At 43.9% G+C, this 19486-nt stretch overlaps 1 protein-coding gene across 3 annotated transcripts in view; it reads left to right on the plus strand.

The window, feature by feature from the left end:
* Positions 1-19486, plus strand: part of AOAH (acyloxyacyl hydrolase) — a 211623-nt gene that overhangs the window by 113216 nt on the left and 78921 nt on the right. For all 3 annotated transcript variants that reach the window (XM_030796658.1, XM_030796656.1, XM_030796657.1), the window contains 2 exons: positions 946-994; positions 2807-2901. In XM_030796658.1, the coding sequence (XP_030652518.1) occupies positions 946-994; positions 2807-2901 (144 nt within the window). The remainder of the gene's footprint in view (positions 1-945; positions 995-2806; positions 2902-19486) is intronic.

Raw genomic sequence — 19486 nt, forward strand, 5'->3', positions numbered from 1 at the left:
GAAACACCACTCACAGAACCACAACATCATAAACTCAGAAGGAGTCTTACAATCATGAAGTCCAACCTTGCCCATACTGTGTCCCAGGGACCCCAGGGTTGAGTGTGATGTTAATAGGTTCTTTCATGTTTTAATGGGCATGGGGAGCTCTCAAGACTGGAGAGTGAGCACGCTCTTGTTAACACATCTCTGATCAGCAAGTGCTTTCATCTTGGAATACTATGAATAATCCTTCCAAGGACTAGCAGCTTCACTAAGGGGTAGCTTTAACTTTAGGTTTTAGGATGTCCCAACTGTGCCAATTCAGTCCCATTCACAGGCCCAATGTTACTTCCAGGTTTCCTAATCTGGGCACTATTGATGTTTGGGTTGGATAATTCTTTGTTGTTGGAGCTGTCTTGCAAACTGTAGGATATTTAGCAGTATCCCTGACCTCTTTCCACTAGATGCCAGTAGCACCCCCAGCAAAAAATGTCTCCAGACATTGCCAATGTCCTCAGGGGGTAAAGGAATGTGCAAAATGGACCCCTTGAGAATTGCTTCTTTAGAAGCATCAATCTTAGGTACTGAAGATGTCAGGACACTTAGACCTCCAGCTCAGAGACTGTGGAATCCGCCCAGACCCTGTGTGCAGTCACTCAGTGGACCCTCCATGCTGAGGGGTGAGACCCCTGGTGCAGGCACCTCTCCCAGAACCCTGCCCAGCATCTCCCTGAATGAAAATGGTCCAGTGTTTGGCTCTCTCTTTACTCCCACCCTCAGTTCCTCCCAAACCCAACTGGCTCGCACAGGGCGTTGCTATATTGAATTAGGGGCTCAAGAGACTTTAAAGGGTTTTTTCTACGCATTTGCCTTTGTGCTTTTAAAACCATTTAGGAGAGCTTTAGTATATGTATCTCATAAATTTAAAACTAAACTGCTAATCGCATCATTTCTCTTTTAAAGGGTGTTGATCCAAAAGATGGAGTTCCATATGAGAAGAAATTCTGTGAAGGTATGAATTGTGGATGTCATTGTGGTTATAACAATAGAGTATTCTTTTCTAGTCTGAGTCAAATTGAAGTGAGCAGACCACCTAAGTCAGAACGTGCTTGATGCTAGGATTTACTCTATGCTGACCAACTTACATTTATTTTCATGACAGATCAGAAAGAATAAAGTATCTAAAAGGTTCAGAAAAGGAGGAAAGGGGGCAGAATCTTAAAAAAGCAAAACAATTTGTTTGACTCTTTTACTTGAGGATTAGGTTGCAAAATGGAAAAAAAGAGCAATGGAAATCTAGCACTTTTCCAAATAAGAAAATAAGCAGCAGTCATAACTGAAATTTTTAACCTTTTGCATTTCCCTCTATACACTACAAGGTCAGACACCCGGACTTCTACTGATGGGATGAGTCTCTGTGTCCACTAGGCTAAAGATGCATATCTGAATGTCTGAATGACTTGAGAGAGACTGCCAGACTATAACTTGTGAGGGCTTCCCAAAAATAGCTGGGCAAAAGCTCTGTGCTCTAAGTGCCCAGATGGCACAAACATCTGGGCCACCAGTTCCATTGGGGAAACCTCACCACCCCACACATTACTGAAAATATGCTCCTAGTGATGCCAACGCTTGATGGTAACATCACTGTTTTATGTTTAGGCAATGCTTCTCTCCCCACTTTCACAATCACCTCATTCATTCATTCATTCATTCAACAGGTATTTTCTGAACGATTCCAATTCTAACCAAGGGTTATACTTGGCTCCGAGTTTTCTTGGACAAAAAGTATATAGTCTTTGCCGTCTATCAACTTAAAGCCTAATTGTCTTTAAGCCCTCAGAGGGCAGGAAGAGGAATAGAAAATGTAAAGGCTCATTACATATTTATGCAGTTTAGGAATATTTGTTGGATGAATAAAGAATGAATGAACAATTAAACCAATGAATGAAATATATACAGATCTAGGTGAAACCCTGGTGCAAAGCCACTTAGATTCCCCACATCCCACTCTCCCTGTGCCCTCCAGGATGTCCTGGGCCTTCTCAGTCCCCATTTGTGTGGCCAAATAGTGGTTTCCATGAAGCCCAGGCTGGGGAGCCACTGCAGTGAAGCTAGGCCACCCTCTTGCATGACTTGAGGAGTTTGGAAGTGGAAAAAGGAGGCGTCTCTCTCTGCCTCTGGGAGGCATCAATTGCGTCTTTCAGGATCTTAAGGAATGTGGAAGAATGAGTTCACAGGTGAATGATTCATGTGGATGGGCGTCAGAGTCACATGAAGTGATTCTGAACCTCCAAGCAAACAGGGCTGCATGCAGACCTTTCTATCTCCATCTATCCATCAATCAGCCAGAATCGTCTATCCAGTGTTTTTGCCTGTATGGATTAAAGGCTTTAAAAGACCATAACATCCTTGAAAAATCAAAATTGCTCCATAAGATCATTAACCCTTAAAGTGAATTGTAATGGACATTGGTGTGTTTTCAAGAAAGCAATTTCCAGAACCAAAATTTAGGGTATATTTCTGATTTCAGACAAAGCTTTGATTCACTTATTCATCCATCATTCACTCAAGATGTTTTATGTTGAGCTGGGAAAAACACCTGCATCTCTACATCTTAGTTAGCAGCTCCAATGGCCTGGAAATCTCATTCAGCTCCGCAATGCTATGCCCCTCACTCTCAAACATGCAAAAAGTGGTAATGCATTACTGTTAAAACGCTCGGTGCCTGGATTACACACTAGGGTATCCGCTCTCGTAACTACCCAGTCTGGAGGTTCCAAACTACTTGAGTGCATAAATAATGTGAATAAATTGTGCTGCCTAGGTTCACAGCCCAGGGGAATCATTTTGCTGGGAGACTCAGCTGGGGCTCATTTTCACATCTCTCCTGAATGGATCACAGCGTCGCAGATGTCTTTGGTAAGTAATTTTTGCAGTAATCATTCCAGATGTGCTGGCCTTTGTTTTTGTTTCCCCTTGCTCTCTCTAAATGTGATGCCAACTCCGCACAGGTGCAAATTTCCCTCTTTAGCAAAATCTGCCATGAAAGGCATATCCACAGTCATTTCAGTCCTAGACAAATGGCAAAAGGTTCCTGCTACTCACCTCCCCAGCCTCAGCCCAGCTGCTGCCAGGAACCCTGAAGGCAGCAATGGGGAGTCAAGAAGGTGGAGAATGCACAGAAAGGACAAAGCCCACCGGGCCAGCTTCCCCGTTGAGGTCAGGATGAGGCACTCTGGGGCCTTTCCAGCTTGTTTTTTGTCTGAGCAAGCAAGAAGCTCTGGGCAGAGCAGGCTGCTCAGCTCCTGATGGCCTCTGCTGTGCTCCACGGAAGGCGTCAGGGGACAGACAAGCCCGCCATCCATTCCCAAAGAGTGATGAGACTGTCTGGGAGGGTTTTTTAATATAAAAAAAAAGAAGAGGGCCACCAGGCAAAATTGCAAACAATGACAGACTCAGAGAAGGCAAGGAAAGGGGAAGGAAACCAACATTTATTGACTCTACATCAGGCGTCAGGCACTATAAGAGAGATTTGCATGCATTACTCAGATGAACGACTCCTAAATATGGGGTAGACATGTAATGGCAACCCTGTATATTACCAGTTCATCACCTAACCACACACCTGCTGCATTATCAGGAGGGCCATTATCTTCCTCTCAAATTGTGCAAACACCTGGGGAGATTGTGTGGCAAAGGGTGGGAGCTGGAGGGTTCAGGGAAGGGCAGTCTGAATGCTACACACCCAAGCAGGGGGTACAGGGGTGTCAGATAGGTCACCTGCAGCTGGGGCTTCCTGTGGCCACAAGTTATTGCGAGGAAATGTAACAAAACCTGTGCCTAGAGATAGCTACATACTTGGCAGTGCAAAACAAAAGTACAAGTGCCCTCAGAAAACCTTGTTCAAAAGTTCCATTAAAGGTGCTAAAATATAAAGCGCTTTTCCTTCTTTGGCAGTCTCCCTCAATATGTCATGGTATTTTCTTATTTGCTATTTAATGTCATTCTAAAGAAAAATTAAATTTTTAAATTATTGACACGAATGTTATGTTCATCATCACATTATGCAATGCCAGTTTTACATGCCACTGTAACAGCACTGAACTCCTATGCAGGTGGAATCACTGAAATTACACAATTCTTATGTAGTAGTTTGTCCCTGGAGGGTGCTTTGAGCTGCCCAGAAGACAGAAAGGGCAAGCCAGACTCGGGAAGGTTGGAAGGAGGAATAGAGGCTTCCCAGGAGCACAGGGTCACCAGACTGAACACTTCCTCGGGCCAGGAGATGCTTGGGGCAAGTACAGACCCTCCCAGGCACTGAGGCTCTCATCCTGAAACACTCAGGCCTGACAGCTGCTGGGTTCCTCTTCCTGCCAGTGCTCCATGGGTCCCCAGGTAAGCCAGGAATCTCTCCTTCCCAGGGCCTGTCTCCCCAGCCCACAGCAGTCAGGTGACCCCCAAGAGTCTTCAAACCTCAGTGCTGGAACATGCTAATTATTTGGATGGGTAATGAGTTTTCCTCCCCTGCCCACCAGATGCCAGCACTGCCAGCTGGGGCAGGTGACAGCTGCCACTATGCCCAACCCCAGTCCTCCTCTTGCCTGTGCCCAGATTCCCAAAAGGGCCAAAGGGCAACATTGGAACACAGGCCTCCCCCATTGACACCATTTAGTTGCCACCTTGTTGGAGAGTGCGACAGTTGCAGGGCAAGAAGGGGAAGACGGGCTGGGGAGTGAGCGGCCAGGAACCCATCTTGAGAGGTGGCAGGAGGCAGGATCCAGAGTTGACCTCGTTTCCAGTCCCCTCCCTCACACATGCTCAGTTGGCCCATTGGACTTCACTCACATAACACAAATTCAAAAATAAGATTGTTAAGAAGTCCAAGGTGGGGCAGCACAGCATTAAACCCAGTGCAGGGCCCTTTCTAAGCAAAGGACCTCATGGGTCTGAGGCAGCTCGCGGCCATTACTTCTGGATGGACCTATCAAACAACACAATAAAAAAATGTGGGGGCATTGCCACAACAGACTCGTCCCAAGAGCCACCGTGTCCATTAGAGAAGGGGCTGGTGCCCCTGCCCTTGAGAAAGGGACATGGACACAGTGGGGAAGCCCTGTCATACAGCCACCTGTGGATGCGCTTCCCTCCTACCTCTCCCAGAAAACTGAAACTGATCCAGAGAAATTAACCTGCAGAAATTATCATTTTTTCCTTGACCTCCTCTTCCTAGATTAAACAAATTGAACATGAACTCAAACAGTCTCTGGCTGAACCTCTCCAAAGCCCCCACACTGGGCAAGCATAGATCTCCCTCTGTAAAGATGAGCAAGTGGGGAAACACATCCGGATATACATGAAAACTGCTCAAGAACACAAATGAAGAGCGCTCTTTTGAAAAACGTTTATGGGAGGAAAGAGAGTGACATTTTGTTAAATGTTAAATTCAGGTTCTCAACAATAATCGAGAGGAAATTGCACACATGAAAAAGAAGAACTCGGAAATCAGGGAAGACTGCCTTAAGGTGAAACAACTACCTGATATAAAAATGCAGCGGCAATACTGACTTGCAAGTTGGATGGTGCAAAAAACAGCAGAGCAGCTGGGAAAATTCTGGGACTCAGAAGAAAGGCTAGACGTGAAAATCAAGAGGGAAGAGAGGAGAGGCATGCAGGAAAGGTCCTGGCAATTGAATAGAAACTGCAGAAAAAGAAAAGACATCAGGCAGAGAGGAAGCTGTGACTAAATAAGTAATGCAAGATAATTTTCTTGAGTTGGGGAAATCCGTCTTCAGCCCACAACCCCCACTGCGTGCCAGGCCAGGGTATAAAACAGACTCTCTAATGGGTGCAGCAAAACAACATGCCACATGGATACATATGTAACAAACCTGCACATTGTGCACATGTACCCTGAAACTCAAAGTATAATAATAAAATAAAAATAAATGAATTTAAAAAAAGACTCTCTGTGTTTCCTGCTTTTCCTTATTTATTCCAAGGATAAAGAAAAATCTTGGAATCATCCTGCCCAACAAACCAACAACGAAGGAACACACTAGGAGGGAAAATCCATCTGGCATCAGACTTATCACTAAACACTAAATTTCAGGAAACAGCAGAACAGCCTCTCTACAGAATTTTAAGAAGGAAAAATTGTGTCGAAAGTGCTCTATGCCAAGCTATTGTTCTCACATGAGGACTACAGAAGCTTGTTCTCAGTCATTCAAAGACTCAGAAAACATATCAGACATATGCCTTCCCCGAAAAAAAAATTATTTTAAGAAATACTTCAGTCTCTCTAAGCATAATATTGTAAAAGGAAGCACACAAAAAAAACTAGATATAATTACATACAATTTTCAAATGTGTACAATGTCAAAAAAAAATTCACAAAATTAAAAGACAAATGTAAAACTAGAACAATACTTACAAAATACAAGGCAAGATTTAAATCCTCTAACAGAGTTTCTACATAGCAATAAGAAAAAAATCTAATTTTTAATGATCAAGAACATAACCAGTAAATATAAAACAGTTTCATTTTCAGCAGTAAGAAACAAATTAAGATAACAATGCAATTCATTTATCATTGTCAAACAAACAAAGGTTAAAAGTGATAAAGACCCAGTGTTGGCATGTTAATTCACCAACAAGAGATGAAGTTACTAGAACTTCTCTGAAAGGCAATTTGGCAACATGTATAAGGCAACATTAAAATATTTGTGATTCTTAACTAAAAATTTCACATCTGCAAATTTCACATCTGTAATTTCACATCTGCAAATTTACCTTTAAAATGATCAATTATCTGCTCAAGAATATACGTACAGGAGTATTCATCACAGAGGTATTTATTTATAAGAGCAAAAATGAGGAAAGAAACTAAAAATCAAAAAATAAGGGATGTAAAGATATCCTACACTTGTACAATGAAATTTTGTGCAACCAGTTAATACACATATTAATAGACATATTTATTGGCAAGAAATGTGTTTATGATAATAGGTTAAGCAACAAAAGCAGGTTACAAAATAGTATGTATGAGCCAATTTTGTGAATATATGTGCGTCTGTGTGCAAACAAAAAAATAATTGGAAAGTTGTAGGTCAGCATGTTACCTACCACTGGCTATCTTTGGATGGTGGAATTATAGGTAACTTTTTTTTCCTCATTTTTCTTCATTGAATTTGTATTATGTGTGTACCAAATATTGTGATTCAAGATTTTGGAGATTTGTTTGTTCTATTTGTTTTGGTTTTGTTTTAAGCAAATAGCTAAGGAAACCAGTTAAGGAAAACCAATGCATGTTTTAATTTAATCTTTGCAAAAGCCCTCTGAGGTAAGTGTTATTACAACACAGCCTCACTTTACAGATTCTCAGAGAGGTTGTATGGACTGCCCAAGGTCACACAACTAACAGGTGGTGGAATTATTGCCTGTCAGCGTAATCCTGAACAAGCCGCTTAACCAAAGACTCTAAATGATGATAGTAACAGTGTCAGGAAGGGCCATGTGCTTCAATGAGCTAAGGGCTGTGAAAATGTTGCGGACCCGTATGTTGAATTCCAACCAGACAAAGTAGATTGACATGCGGCTCTGGCAATGCAGTGGTGATCGTTAATGAGGTTGCCTGAAATCCTTGTACTTGTCCTCCCTGTTCCTGCACCTGGCCTCAGAGGCTGAGGAAAGGAGTGTCTTCGTAACCTGGGGCCCACACTCTCTCCAGGAAGACAGTGGCTCACTCTGCAGTGTGCTAATTCTCCAAGAAAAAGAGGGACCCACCCAGTAGACATTTTAAGAAAATCACTCCAGCAAGCCCAGCAGCCGGCTCCATCCTAGAGACTTAACAAGTAAAATTTAGATTGTAATTGTTTTCATCTGCTGTTTGCAGCAATGAACTGATTCAAGTGCTGTCGAGCAGCATTTGTTGGTATTGGTTTGGGTTACTCCCCACTCCCACGTGTTGGCAGTAAATTGTTTTGAGAAATGCCTATGAGGATGGGCTGATGAGAAACCCAAATCAGGCATAACAGTTCATTGGAATTCACGATTCTTATCAAGATGGTAAAAACGCTACCGGTGGGAGGAACAACACTACAGTTTCAGCGTCATTTTGTCACCTGTTTTAAGCCTCTAGTGTTCCGGGGTTATTAAAATCTCTCTAGATTAACACTGATCTCCAAGCTAAAAATTGGCCCAGCCACTCTCAGCCTGGCCACTTGGTAAGAATAGGAGACGGGACAAGAATAAGAGCTCTATTTTGCTTAGGATGTTGATACTGAAAATGAAGCTTTATCACCAAGTTACTGTCAAAATAATAATCACCAACCACTCCAAATCTCCAGTGACTTAAAACAACCATCATTTCTTCTCACCCGTGCGTCCAGGGGTGGTCTGGGATCAGCTGTTTTCAACTGAGCTATGTTGGTCTTGGCGCCAAGCTTCAGGTTGGGCCCAGGTGTGTGCCATGTGTCTCTCATTTTTCTTGGCTGGGCAATCTATCCAGAGCGTCTTGTTGTCATGGTGATGTCAAAGTGCAAGAAGGCAATCTGTGCCTTGTCCACCATCAACCCTACAGCCAAAGCCAGTCACATGACCACAATCAAGCTAATGGGGAAGGAGGCAAGACTGCCCAGAGTGAGAGAAGGAAGAGAGTGAATATGCTTTATTGTTTTTATCTAATTATATATGTTAAATATGCGATTGAGAAAAATGTGAAAATACAGAAATTATTTGGAAATTATTAAAATTTCTCCTTAATACTACCACCTAGAGGGAGTCACCTTAACATTTTGGAGTATCAGGCTTGTTTTGAAATATTCTTTTAATGTTCTTTTTATTTTTTAAAAAAGTTATAAAGCCAATAATAGAGCTAATTTTAAGAAGTAAAAAATAACCCCACTATCTTAAATTTTTCACAGTATTTTTGCACTCTTTCCAGCACTCTGCCCCTGTATGCATATATGTATATTATATATACACACGTCATGCTGTTACAAGAAGAGCAAGTTTGCAATTGGCAGTTCTCCTTTTATTCAATTCATAAGTATTTTCCTCATTATGACTTTGTTTTTATACTCATTGTATTTATTGCTACTCCATAATGTCATTTTCAGGAGCCATGCAATAATCTACTAAACCACTCACCTACGGCAGGATGTTAAACTGATACTTCTTTTTTTTTTTTTTTTTTTTTTTTTGCTTTATGGAGCATTCTCCTTTTAAAAAAAAAATTCCCATTTTTAAAAACTATTATCTACAGAATCTCTTCATTTGTGCAAGGAGTCAGCCTAGGTAAGAATACCAGGCTTAGCCAATATCCTTGAGGTGTGTTGAGCTCAGACACCTTGTGTTTCCATTGTCTGGTTTTTCGTGCTTGTGGCAAGTGTAAACAAAATATGAGTTCTAACTTAGGTAAAAATTCTAGAGTCGCATCTCTGCAAGCCCAGCAGCACAGCACTGTTCATGCATCAATTAATTCAACAAATGCTAGCCAGGTCTACTATGTGCCAAGTCCTGTGATGGGATTGATGACAATGGGGAAAAGGATGGAAAGATCCCTGGTGCCCATAGAGCTTAAAACCCCATGGTGCAATGCAGATGAGCAAGTGGCAGTTCTAGAGCCGTCAGTGCTGTAATGTGCACACGCTCCCCCACAAACTGGAGGAAAGACTCCCTGAAGGGAGAGACACTGTGTTCAAAGCAGAGAAACAGAGCTGGAGGTAGTCGGGTCCCAGCCAACCTAGGAAGGTGTGCCCTAGCAGAGGAAAGAGCACATGCAAAGGCTGAAAGCAAGAGGGTCCAGCCTTCTGAGAAGGAGCTCAGTGCAGCTGAACTGAAGCTCACCCAGCACCAGGTGGGACAGTGAGATAAGAGCCTAGAGAGGTGCATGGGAGGCAGATCTCAAAGGGCCTGGAGTTCATCCTGAAGGCAAGCAGGAGCCATTGAAGGGTTTTAAACTGAGAAAGGGGCAGATTTGAATTCTAGAACATTTACTCTGATTTCAGTGGGCAGGATGGATTTATTTGGTTGAGAGGGAGAGAGGGGATCAGGCAGCAAGACCAGCTAGGAAAATTCTAGTTGTAATTCTAGTAAAAGTGTGCTAAGCTAGAAAAGTACAGTGGGGAAGAAACAAGATGAACAAACTCAGAAGCTGTCTGGAATCAACATTGGATGATGCACCTTTCCCATCCCGTATACTTTATGAGGGTTCCTCAAGACGCCACCCTACCCCAGCCAGATGGTTCACCGAATTGGGGTTGACCTTGGGCTGTCCCCCCGCATCCTTGCCTCTGGGGGCGACTGCCTAGAGCTCATTGCCAATTACAGGTCTTCCCACAGGGTCTCAGCCAGCCTTTGGAGACTACTAAAGAGCCATCCCTGCTAGGAAACTTCTGGTGCTTTTTGTCTCTTTGTACCAGACCCCCCTACCAGCTCCTAATATTAATAGTTATGACGAGCATATAATTTATTGTCCAAATTGAACACTTTGAGAGAAGAAGGATCGCTACCATAATTATGCCATGACAACAGGCATTAACCTGTACTGGCTCAGACAAGTCTGGCTGTCTGGCCACCCTACTGATAGCAGGAGAGCCACCTGCCAAGCTGACTCCACAGTCATGACAGTGCCCAGTGGAGAATCTCAAGCCTCTAACTTACATGTAGAATAGTCTCAGACATTGACTCAAACAGACCAGGGTTCAAATCCTGGCTGAGCCACCTACATTCACTTCTTTACTCTGAGCTTTAGTTTCCTCATCTATAACGTTAAATAATGATGGCTACCTTGTCAGAAAATGGAAATCTTTTTTATAACAGGATGTTATAAATTGGACTATTTATTTCTTTACATTTTAGCTAAGGCCTGAGACAATGTGGACAAATTATTCCCACCTTCCCACCATCAATATTTCTTCCAAGTGAAAGATGAGACCATGTCCACAGAACCTGCAAAGGAATGGAGTGAAGCCAATTCTGCAACCTGTCGCTTATCTCCAGAGTCAAAGGTCCAGAAGAGTTGAGGCTGGGAATGGCCGGTGTCAAAGGGACAGTGGGGCTCAGCTTTCCCTGTGGGGGAAGGTGGGCATGCTTCCCCGTCACTGTAAAGACACCACTAAGAGAACTGGATAGGGGTCTGCAGAGACTGAGCCCAAGAGGATTGGTGTTGGACACTCCCATGGAGAATGTAAGAGCAATGACCGAGGCAGCAGGACAGAAAGAGCATGGGCCCTGGACAAGGACGTGAGCCCCAGGAAGGGAAAGCCAGCCTGGGCCACTGGACATCCTGCAGAGGATGGCCTGCAGGGGCAAGGTGACTTCGCAGGGCTTAACCTCCAGCTGAGCAGGGCTGAAGCAGCAAACTTAAGTGACTAGTGGGGTGCAGAGAATGTACCCACTCCACCATGGCAAGTTCAGCACCTGTTCCCCACAGTGCCTCTCAAGAGCCCCACGACAGCCCTCGTTATAGAAAGTCAGCTTTGGATATCTGCCCTGCTAGAGGCAATCACACCCGACTGTACCTCTTCTCCCTCCACCGCAAGCCTCAGCCAGCAAGTGGAAGGAAAAGCTGGCCAAGTAGACAAAGAAAGTGGACCACATTCCCATCCCTGGGTACAGATAATCAGCCTCAAGCCCAGGGTGGACAGGGAGCAAGAAGTTTTACTTGAAATTGTGAAGACTGAACGTTTTTCTTTTCTGAAATGGAATTGAATATAACCAGAAGAGTGTATGTTTCTGAGAATGAGCACATGCATAATTGGGCTGGTCTGGATTTTCTTCCAGGGCAAGGGATGAATTAGCACCACAGTTGAGTGTGCAGTGGGAAAAAGGAAGGAGTTGTCTCATTGCACCATATGAGTACTGCCTGTCTCATGTGCCAGTTAAAGACCTCAAACACCAGCAGGAGTCTCCCTTGGGGTCTGATGGTAGGAATGCATATTACAAATCGAGACCCTTCAGGAAGCCCAGACATGTTTCGTTCCATTCCTTTGCTGCACCAAGGACCTGATCGTATTGTCTGGCAGGCACAGTAAATGCTATAGAAAAACAAGTGGGCATTGTTTTATAATGGGCCCTTCTGCCTTCTATGAGGCTACTTGATACTTCTTTGCCTTTGTCTCCCTATAAGGCAGAAAACACGTCTGTGTGTACATGACCCCATCCCAGCTGTATTCGCTGAAAAGGAATCCACTGTCGGGCATTCTCCCTGCAGCGGCCCCTCTCCTCTCCTGCTCTTGCCATCCTCTGCTTAAGTAGTGGGGCACCCGGGAGTCGTGTTTACAGCTAATTAGATTAGGAGCGTATTCATCTGGAAAGATATTTGTAGTTCAATAAAGAGAGTATGAAGACTGTCTCTCATGGTTCCACAGACACAAAGGGTTCTGAGTCTCATTCCGACCTGTCTGCTCCCTTTCTTCGTAAACAACCTAAGCTTCTCTCTGAAATATCTAAACCTCAGTAGTCAGGTTCAAATCGACCTTCTCAAGCCACAAGAAAGACCTCAACTTAGAAAGATGTCAAAGGAAGACAAAGAGCAAATCCAAAAACACTTTCATACTGGTTTTGTTTTTTTTCTTTTTTTCTTTCAAAGGAAAAAACAATCTCTGCTTGAGTTGTTTGTTGAAAAAGAAGAGGAGGTGGAAAGATCATTGAGGCCAGCAAGGGATGCTGCCCTCCTGCCTCTTCCCCCATCTGTTCGAAAATTATTTCCAAAATATTAAATGCTGCATTTCACTGAATCAGAATTGCATGATGGGTTGGGGGAGGGGGTGAGGAGAGCAAAGCGATTCTGAAATACAATTTCCCAAATGTTTATTTTGCTAGCTAAGGCTGTTGCCTATCCTATTATAAAATCTTTGCACGACCCCGGCAGGCTGTTGTCTGTAGGGTAAGTAGACACAGATTGAATTTCGTGCTGTGTCAAGGACAAAATGAATCCTTAATCTAGCTGCTGAAAATGCATATTCACTAGAGAGCAAAGCGGCTCCCATCTCTCAAGCTTATATGCACTTCATTTCTCCCTTTGAGATGATTTTGTATATCAGGTTTGGCTACTCTTTATTAACCCACAAACAGCACAGGCAGTATCGAAGCTCTCACGCTACTCTCACTCACCTGCCTGCTTCCTGCTCTCTGGATTTATCACTGCACATAAAGCCTCCCTTAAGCACAGAGGAAGATTTTCATGACGCATACAAAATATGGAAATTCTATCTGAGTTACCTTCATGTCGACTCCAGAAATATCTAAGCATTATAGTGCTTTCTTATTATATTTTAAGATGAAGGAAAGCTACTGTTTAGTAAAACTGGACAAAATTACATCTTCTGCTCCTCAGCCGTCTTGCAGGCTAGTGGATTAAAGATGCTAGGTGATGAGGAGAGAAACCTCAATCCTAGTTACTTCTCATTGATTCTGTCAGAAAAAGAGAGTTGTGTTCACCATGGTGAATTCTGCTCTCCAGCAGCAATGAGGCCACAAGAGACAGAATGTTCTTCCGTTTCCTTTCCATGTTCATGAACAGGCCAGACGGGCCGTTCTGGAATTCTGATCAACTCGACGCCCTTCTCTCCCTACTCAGCGTGAGAATCTGGGTCTCTCACCTGCCAGCCATGTAGGGTGCACTCCCAGGCTCACTATTCTGAAAACATCCATCATCTTGGCCCTGCTGCCTTCTCAGAGAAGTAAAAAGCCAAACACCAGTTGTTATGAAAACTACAAGAGGAAATTATTTTAAACTCCATACTCTGAAAAGCATTTATAATTACTCAGCCCGCATACCTGCTCTGCCAGCACATGAAATAAAGACTTCTGTATCAGGAGGCAGTGTGAGTCAGTCAATGCCTGTGCTATCCAGCCTGCTGCTGCAACTAGAGGACAATCTCTTGCCCTCTGGTTAATTATGTCTGTCACCTGCTTCACTCTCCCCCACATTCCTTAGCCATCAAATGGAGCTCATGAAATTACTCATCACAGGGGAAACACCTAGAATCTCAAGTTCATTGGCATGTGGAAAGAGAAAATTCCATCATTTAAAAATAATGTTAGGTGGTTGGAATTAATTGTCATACACTGTTCATTCTTTTTTTTTTTTCAACTAATTCCTTCCATGCAATTCCTTAGGAGGAGTGGGAGTAGGCAGAGATTATCCAGCCCAGCTCTAGTCAAATGTCTAGGGGGCAAGACTGGCTTCTATATGATTTCCTAGGGAAGTCATATAGAATTTCCATTCAAGGAAATGGTTGGGAGTTAGGGCAGAGTGATGAGCTAAACCACAATTCCTGGAGGAATATAAGGAAGAGCATGCATGAAGTACAAAGTCCAAAGATTCCAGAGGCAGAAATTGAGGATAGCATCACTAAGCCTGACTGCTAAAGAGCTCAAAGGAAAGCGGAGCAGAAAGCAGCAAAGAGGTCATGGTCTCATGTTGGTAACATATATTTCAGAGCCAACAAGAATGAGTGGATGCATCAGCTCTTCTTAACAGGGCAGGATATGGGCTCAGCTGTGGTCACAGAGTCCCAAATTTGGTGACTTAAGATGGAAGTGTTTCCCTTTTATGTAGTAATCCAGAGGGAAGCAGTCCAGGGCTGGGGGAAAGTTAGGTCATCCTCAACATGCAGCTTCCATCCTGGGGTCTGAGGTAGCTGCCCCTAATCCTGCCACCTGTCACCTGCAGGGAAGAAAAAAGACCAAGCGAAGGCACATACATCCCTTGGGAGAAGTTGGCACAGTGGTGGCAAATATCACTTCTTTCTCACACCCCATTGTCCAGAACTTAGTCATATGGCCATACCAGGCTGCAACCGAGACTAAGAAGTGCAGTCCCTGGCTGGACAGCCCTATGCCCAACTATCACTGTTCTATTATTAAAGACAGAGAAATAGATAAAGGTGGATAACTAGGGCTCTGGAGGTGAAAAGCACCAGCTCAGCCTCAAAAAATGTAAAGTCTAGCTGGGAAGATAAATAAATAAGCTCACAATAATTAATAATAATAATAGAAAGCAAATATTACCATGTGCTTACCAAACACCAAGTGTCCTATTTAGCATTATCTTATTTAATACTTGCAATGGTCTGAATGTTGGTGTGCCCCCAAAATTCATATGTTGGAACTAATACCCACTGTTAATATGAAGAGGTGGGGCCAATGAGAAGGGATTAAGTCATCAGGGCTCCATCCTCATGGCTGGGATTGGTGCTCTTGTAAAAGAGCTCCCTTGCCCCCATGTGAGAATGCAGCAACAAGGCACCATTTACAAAGCAGAGGCCTTCACCAGACCCAAATTTGCCAGCACCTTGATCTTGAACTTCCCAGTCTCCGTGAACTGTGAACAATAAATTTCTGTTGTTTATAAATTACATTATAAGGTTTCTTGCTATAGCAGAATATAGACCAAGAAAATATAGCAGAATATGGACTATAGCAGGAAATGGACTAAGACAATACTGAAATGACTCTACTATTATATGTATTTTATAAATAAAGAAACTGAGACTTAGCAAGTTTAGCTAACTGACAAAAGGTTAAACATGGAGCCCAGATACAAACTGAGTCTGTTGGATCCTAGAGTAGAGGTCAGAAAACTATGGCCCTTGGGCCAGACACTGCCCTCTCTGCTTTTGTAAACTAAGTTTCATTGGAACACAGCGACGCCCATTCACTTACATATTGTCTATGACAACAGCAGAACTGAGCAGAACAACAGAGACCAAATGGCCTGCAAACTGAAATATTTACTGTCTAGTCCTTCACAGAAAAAGTTTGCCAGCCCCTGCCCTAGTGCTAGAGGGTTAGGTGCAGTCAGCTAGGCATGCACAAGCTACCATGAGACCTAGAAGAGGACACCTGAGAGAGAAAGGCCAGGGCAGGCGAGGAAGGCTCTGAGAGAAGTCCAGATGTAGCCAACCTTTGTCTGTTGATTAGCAACTGAGCAGTCAAGACAGTGGAGCTGGAGGAAGAGCCTATGGTGAGACCTGGAGGTCTGAGGGGGTAGGGGTAGGTTCAGGGGACCCAGGTTGTTGACGGGGGTGGGAGAGGAGGGCTGTCAGGAGAGGCTGGGGACATGGAGGTTCCTTGTGGTGGAGGACAACATTTAATAGCTACAGTAGACTGCAGATTAGGGTTTCCCTACGTGGCCGGTCATTGCAGTCATGTAGGGCACTTATTCAAAATAAGATACTAGGGCCCCACCACAAACCTACCCAATCAGGATCTGTACTTTAAAGAAGCTCCCTATGAGATTCTGGGAAACACTACTGAAGATGTAGGAAGACAGTGAGGAGGCAGGGCCCCTGGCCAGAGGTTGCTGCAGTCACCTGGGGCCAGCAGATATGTATGCCCAGAGGGGTGGAATGGCAAGGTTTTGGGACAGCCTCTTGGTATAAAGTGAAAGAGAGGAGAGAAAGAAAATGAGATCATCATTTATGACCACGGTCATGGGGAACAAGATCCCAGGTCAGTCCTGGTGAGCAGGTGGCCCCAGTGAGGTCTTCTCCTCTTTCCCCTCTGTAACTTGACCTTGGACTTCTGGTATCACATTCCAGTTATTACCCCCCAAGAAGAAAAACTACCCACATCCCAGACAAATTGCAGTCTGGCTGTTTTAGAAATGACTAAACTTTTACAGAATCAAAGGTATCAGAAGAGTCAGCTTCGAGGATGTGTACCTCTTCGTGCTCATTTCTGACCCTTGGAGGAGTTTTTTTTTTTTTCTGTTTGTGGAAGAATTTGTTTCAATGGCCTTAGAAAAGAATTGGTTTGTGGTTATCTCTGTATATGAGGAGGATATTTTATACTCTTGTTTTCTTGCTTTTATGAATCTAAAAAAAGTTCTTCAATCACCTTAGGGGGTGAAAAAAAAACAATGGAAGGAAGGGAATTCAGTAGAAAGAGTTTAACTGTACAATGTGTTCTCATTTGGTATGCGGCAGTGAGAGAAACGCATCCCTCGACTCATTCATTGAATAAATAAATCATAGGGTTAGAGCTTAAGTAATAAATAATAGAAAAGGAAAAGAAAGAAACTAAGAGGAGCTGACAAGGTAAAAATAAATAAATAAAAAGAGCTACATTCAAGCAAAATGATGAAACTGGAGTGTTATTTGCCATTTTGTCCTCTTTGTATTTACTTGTCATATTTTGCTAGAATTTTTTATTTGGTTGTTTATTCACTGCCCCCATAAGCTTTTGTACTGGCAGAGGGTCAAAGAGGAAACGCTGTACTTTTTCCCTGAAAATGACTTATTTCCCTGAAGTTGAATGTGCATCGAATAAGCATCGTACCAGGTGCTGAGTAGTTATTGCTACTGGTCTGCTGGTGTGTAGTACATTTTAAGTCACTAAATTTGGGGATTACCTGTTACATGAAAATGCATAACTGTAATACTTGGTGTTTGTTGGTCTCCTTTGGATATGATATGATGAATTTAGCCCTGAGGTTTTGCGTGCGGTGTTAGCAATACTGGAACTATTTCCCCCTGGCCCCTCTGTGCTTGGTTCTCTCTTCCTAGCCTTCCAGGACTTACACATTAAATAAGACTTCCTTCAAGACTCCTTTCTTGAAAGCCCCACATGTGGGACAGATGTCCTTTCTATGTACTGACACAGTACTCTGGACTGCCCTTAATACTACTAACAACCAACTTTTATTGAGCTCTTACAAGTCTAAACGTCGTGCACAGATTATCTTTTTTAATTCTCTCAGCCACCCAATGAGATAGGTACTATTATTAAGCTATTTTTATTGGTAATGAAACTGAAGCACAGAAGGGTTAAGGAAAGACTTCCAGGCTACCCAGATGGGAAGTGTTTATTGTCTGTGCCCCTCTGGACGGTTAGTCCCATGAAGAAGGAGCCCACAGCTGCCTGGTATGCTGTCCAACAGAGTGCCCAGCACAGTCTGGTGCCTGATATTTCTCTCTCTCTCCCTCCCCCTCCCCCTCTCTCCTTCCCTCTTTTCCTCTGTGTGCCTCTGTGCATGTAATGAATCATAGGGCCACAGGGACTTTCCCTCAATAAGAGACTCATCTCACGCACGAGAGATTATAAGGTTTACGAATCAAATGCACAGAGTTAAATTACTTTCTTGAAGTTGTCTATATTAAAGCCTTAGTTTATGAGAACTGTGCTACCTAATCTAGTTCAGCCTGAGATGACAGAGGCAGAAACCAGATGATATATCCTCTCTCTATTCTCCCAGAACTTCATCTGCCAGGCCCCACTCGAAGACCTCCAGAGCAGTGGTGTGCGCCGTCTCCCGGGGGCCTTTCCCCCGGATATATCAGGCCAGACAGGCCGTGGGTGCAGAAGAGTAGGGTGTGTGGGGGTTTCTGTGTAGGGTCACATATGGTTTCAGTATTTTTCCCCAAAATATTCATTCTTCACTCTTCATCAATTAGACACAGCCTCCATACAAGAGAAAGAGAGAAGGAAAAGATGGCGGCAGCTCTCAAATCATCTGTGGACTTCAGAACTTTTCACCCAAAGCAGTATCTGGGAGACTTCCCCCTAAACAGGCAACCAGGAAGCCTCATGTTCAAGGACTATCTAGCCCAGCTTGGCCCATTTTGTGATTTTATGGGATTTGGCAGCTTAGGGGCAAAGCAAGGACCAGATACAAGTGGGCTGTGGGAAGCTGAGCATGGTGCCGACACGGCCTGCTCTACACCTCTCCCTTTCTTGTTCCACCAGAACCTGGGCTCAAATCCCAGCCCTACTATTTACCAGATCTATGACCTTGGCAAGTCATCCAGAGCGGTGGTGTGCGCCATCTCCCGGGGGCCTTTCCCCGGGATATGTCAGGCCAGACATATCTGAGTTCAGACCAGAGCAGTCCTGGGCCCTGTGCTGCGCTGCATAAGGGATTCTTTCAACAACAGAAAACACAGAAGTCCTCCAGGGGCCTGAATCAACAAGGGAAGGTCCTCATCATAAGAGGGGCCCTCCCAGAGCCTCTCACTGGGTTAAGGGTTGGTCATTTAATTTGCTGCTGTTTGTCTGAGGTATGAACACTTGTTCTTTATTAGAGGGAATATCCAATCTGATACATGGTAGTTGCTCTAAAGTGTTTGTAGAAGGGAAAGAGGGAGGAGAGGAGGGAGGAAGGCTGCCTCATAGAGTTGTGTAATTGAATTGAACAATTTGTGCAAGTTTCCTGTCTCAGTGCCTGGCACATAAGGGGAACCCAGCATTAGTTCCCTTCCCCACTCTGGCTTAATGCAAGTTATCTAGGAAACAGCAGATCCAAGCATCATGAATAGGTAGATATTTATTTGTAGGACAGATTCATGTAGCAGAGGCTACAGAAATCGGAGTCTGGCAGGAAAGTGTGTGTGAAGGCCAAGGAAGGCTCTGAAAGTTGCATAATGTGGTGTTCCCACAAGAAAGGCACTAAGGTAATGGGAGCGGTGGAGACCTGAGCAGATGGGAGGCAGTGTGGTGGCACAGTGGGACTGAGAGGCAGAAAGGAGGAGGAACCCTACTTACCTTCTGCAAGTGT

The sequence above is a fragment of the Nomascus leucogenys genome, chromosome 17, assembly GCF_006542625.1.
Source record: "Nomascus leucogenys isolate Asia chromosome 17, Asia_NLE_v1, whole genome shotgun sequence".
Taxonomy (NCBI): Eukaryota; Metazoa; Chordata; class Mammalia; order Primates; family Hylobatidae; genus Nomascus; species Nomascus leucogenys.